Source organism: Triticum aestivum, chromosome 6D, assembly GCF_018294505.1.
Source record: "Triticum aestivum cultivar Chinese Spring chromosome 6D, IWGSC CS RefSeq v2.1, whole genome shotgun sequence".
NCBI lineage: Eukaryota > Viridiplantae > Streptophyta > Magnoliopsida > Poales > Poaceae > Triticum > Triticum aestivum.
In genome coordinates, this window is record NC_057811.1 from 55,410,373 (window position 1) to 55,413,606 (window position 3,234).

The 3,234-nt window shown below is 50.2% G+C and overlaps 1 protein-coding gene across 1 annotated transcript; it reads left to right on the plus strand.

Moving 5' to 3' along the window:
* Positions 1-249: 249 nt before the first annotated feature.
* Positions 250-1,453, plus strand: LOC123141056 (aquaporin PIP2-5). Its single transcript, XM_044560295.1, has one exon. The coding sequence runs from the start codon at positions 377-379 to the stop codon at positions 1,262-1,264; it is 888 nt and encodes a 295-aa protein (XP_044416230.1). The 5' UTR covers positions 250-376; the 3' UTR covers positions 1,265-1,453.
* Positions 1,454-3,234: the final 1,781 nt, after the last annotated feature.

The following is a 3,234-nucleotide window of genomic DNA, read 5'->3' on the forward strand; positions in this document are numbered from 1 at the left end:
GGACGTGCGGTCTGTGGCTGCGCGCGCCCGGACGCGGTCGTGCGGGCGGGGTCGTCTTCATGCCACAGGGCGTGCGGCACAACCACCTGATACACCACACGTGGGGCAGTTATCGACGTCTTTAAAAAAAAGAGCTTTCCGTGGTTAGTAAATGGTGCCTGCTAGGGCATAAGTGGCCTTCCACTCTTTGGATTCTTTTGATTTGAAGATAGCTTACCACATCTGCCTAGTGGTTCCTCTCTTCTCTATATATAGATGCATCTTTGGCAGCAGGTTATGGACAGAACACTTCACCGATTCTTGATTCTTTCCATCCATCGATCTCTTCTTTTCTTCCCGAATCAATCAGCTGAGCTAGAGGTCGATCGATATCGACATGGCCGGCGCTGCACAGGGCAAGCAGAGTAGAGAGGCCCATGGTAACAACGATATCAGCGTCACCAAGGACTACCTCGACCCTCCGGCCGTGCGGCTGTTCGACGCCGGCGAGCTGGGCCAGTGGTCCCTGTACCGCGCCATCATCTCCGAGTTCACCGCCAGTCTGCTCTTCGTCTACGTCTCCATCGCCACCGTGATCGGCCACAAGCGCCAGACGGACGCGGAAGCGTGCAGCGGCGCCGGCGTGCTGGGCATCGCGTGGGCCTTCGGCGGCATGATCGCCGTCCTCGTCTACTGCACCGCCGGCATCTCCGGCGGCCACGTCAACCCCGCCGTGACGTTCGGGCTGCTGCTGGCGAGGAAGCTGTCGCTCCCCCGCGCCCTCCTCTACACGTCGGCGCAGTGCCTCGGCGCCATCTGCGGCGCGGCGATGGTCAGGGCCGTGCACGGCGCGCGGTACTACGAGCTCTACGGCGGCGGCGCCAACGAGGTCTCGCCGGGGTACTCCAAGGCGGGGGGGCTGCTGGCCGAGGCGGCCGGCACCTTCGTCCTCGTGTACACCGTGTTCTCGGCGACCGACCCGAAGCGCATGGCGCGGGACACCCACGTGCCGGTGCTGGCGCCGCTGCTCATCGGGTTCGCGGTGGTGGTGGCGCACCTGGCCACCATCCCCGTCACCGGCACCGGGATCAACCCGGCGAGGAGCCTGGGTGCCGCCGTGGTGTACAACAACAGCAAGGCGTGGAGCGAGCAGTGGATCTTCTGGGTCGGCCCGTTTTCTGGCGCCGCCGTGGCCATGGCGTACCACCAGTACATCCTCAGGGGCGGTGCCGCCGCCAAGCCACACTTCAACTTCGACAATGGATTCCGACGCCTCGGCTGTTGATTGGAGCCACACCAAGAGATGATGGTAATCAATCTGAGAGAGCTCTGAGGATGTAAGAAACGACACCAGTACTGCTTTTCTGACTGGTTGATTAATGTTTTTTGATACGCTGTAAATTAAATAAATAAATACTATGAACAAGCAGTAACTACGCTTCGCTCTATGAACAAGGAAAGCCAAATTAATGTAGGTATTCATGCAAATTCAGATGGTACTCCATGGCTGCAAGAAAAGCTCGAGGCTCGTGAGCCGCTCAAGATCGACTCGTTTTTTGGCTCGACTCGAGATCGACTCAAAAAGAAATGAGCTGAGTATGAACACTTTCTGTTGCTCAGTTGAGAAACGAGCTGATCTTGAGTCAATACTGACTCGCTCGATTTTAGCTCGATGGCTCAGCATAATATAATTATGTTAAATGATCATGTCATGTATTAAATGGAAATAGGATAATTTATTAATATATGTCGCCCAGGATTTTTCTCCATTTTATTTACAAGCAAACATGGAAGCTTAATTAATTGTAGGGAAAATTTAGGCCATATTATGGTACGTGGTCGGCCATGTGTTAAATAGTGTGTTGTTTTTGGCATCTCCGGCATGCACTACGCTGTATATATTTATCCCAATCATAAATCGTTCTCTTATGTCGATACTAGACTTTCAGTTGTGAGAGAATAAGTCATTCTAAGAAATTTATATTATCATCATTTTAATTGGGATAAATATTTTAATGTTTTCTATGTCAAGTTGTGCCTTATCTAGTGGGAATAATAGTCATAGAGTTTAAAAAATTTATCATCTCATTTAGCTCGAAACTAGCTCGAGATCGACTCAATATCGTTACAAGCTGAGCACGAGTCATGTTCTACAGCTCGATCTTGAGCTTCACTTAATTTGAGCTTGCTCGAATTTTAATATGAGTTGAGCTGAGCAAAGTCGAACTCGACTCGTTTGCAGCCAACTCCATGTCACGAGGATCATAACTCCATGAAAAAAGGCATGGACAAGCAGTGCTTCTGATTTGCCAAATTTCCTAAATATTATCGGTGATGCTATTCAGCGAACCTTTGCTGGGGGACCATGACAAATGAAGGTTTTTTGCGGGAATTTATGTGTCAAGAATATGGCAATTCCTTCGAGCGGCAATTTTCACAGCAAATCCTTTGTTTGCCAGAATTTGCTATGTGTTTCTGAAGAAATTGTTATGTGTGCTCGGAAGAACTTGCCTTAGAAACGTTCGCTATTGTCATGCTTCCCAGCGAATGTTCGCTGCTTAAGAGGGTCTAATATTATTTGTAGGCTGAAAATCAGGACAGTGATATGACCAGCAAATGCGAGCAAACTGACAAGTGAAGAAAAGATTATCGCTGTTCTCGAGGACCCTCTCTGCACACACACGGCACATGCATGTGATGGCAGTTAGAAAGAACACCTGATGCTTTCTCCGGGCACAGGATTATCAAAGCCAGGTTGGGATTGTAGTGTCATGTAATTCCGCACAATAAGTTTGTATGCTTCGGGTGTACAAAAGCTAGAGAGAGGCAATGAAAAGATCCCCAAACTCAGCTCCCTGAAAGAACTCAAAGGGGACCGTGATTTGCTTAAGTGAGAATATAGAGCTGGGGCTCCTCTTATCTTTTCCTCAAAGGATTGATGTATTTTGACCAAGGGATGTGGAGGTATTTGAGCTTTTGAACATTGGAATAATGGAGTAGTAGAACGAAAACTATCCATCTCGAGTTAGGAAAAAGATAAGGGCAACTCCAACGCGGTTCACCAAAATGGACGGACCAAACTTACGCCGACACGTCTCCCCGGACAGCGGTAGGGGATTCGGCCATCCAACCCTAGTGCACCAAATGTCCACCCGGGTCCGACGCGGATGATGTTCATCAGCACCTCCTCCTAATCCGCCTTCGCACCCGGTTAAGACATGGCAAACAGAGACCGGGTACCAACGGGCGAGGGAG

Bases quoted from the DNA above. Each gene is read 5' to 3' on its own strand.
- LOC123141056 (XM_044560295.1), top strand. From the start codon at position 377: ATGGCCGGCGCTGCACAGGGCAAGCAGAGTAGAGAGGCCCATGGTAAC.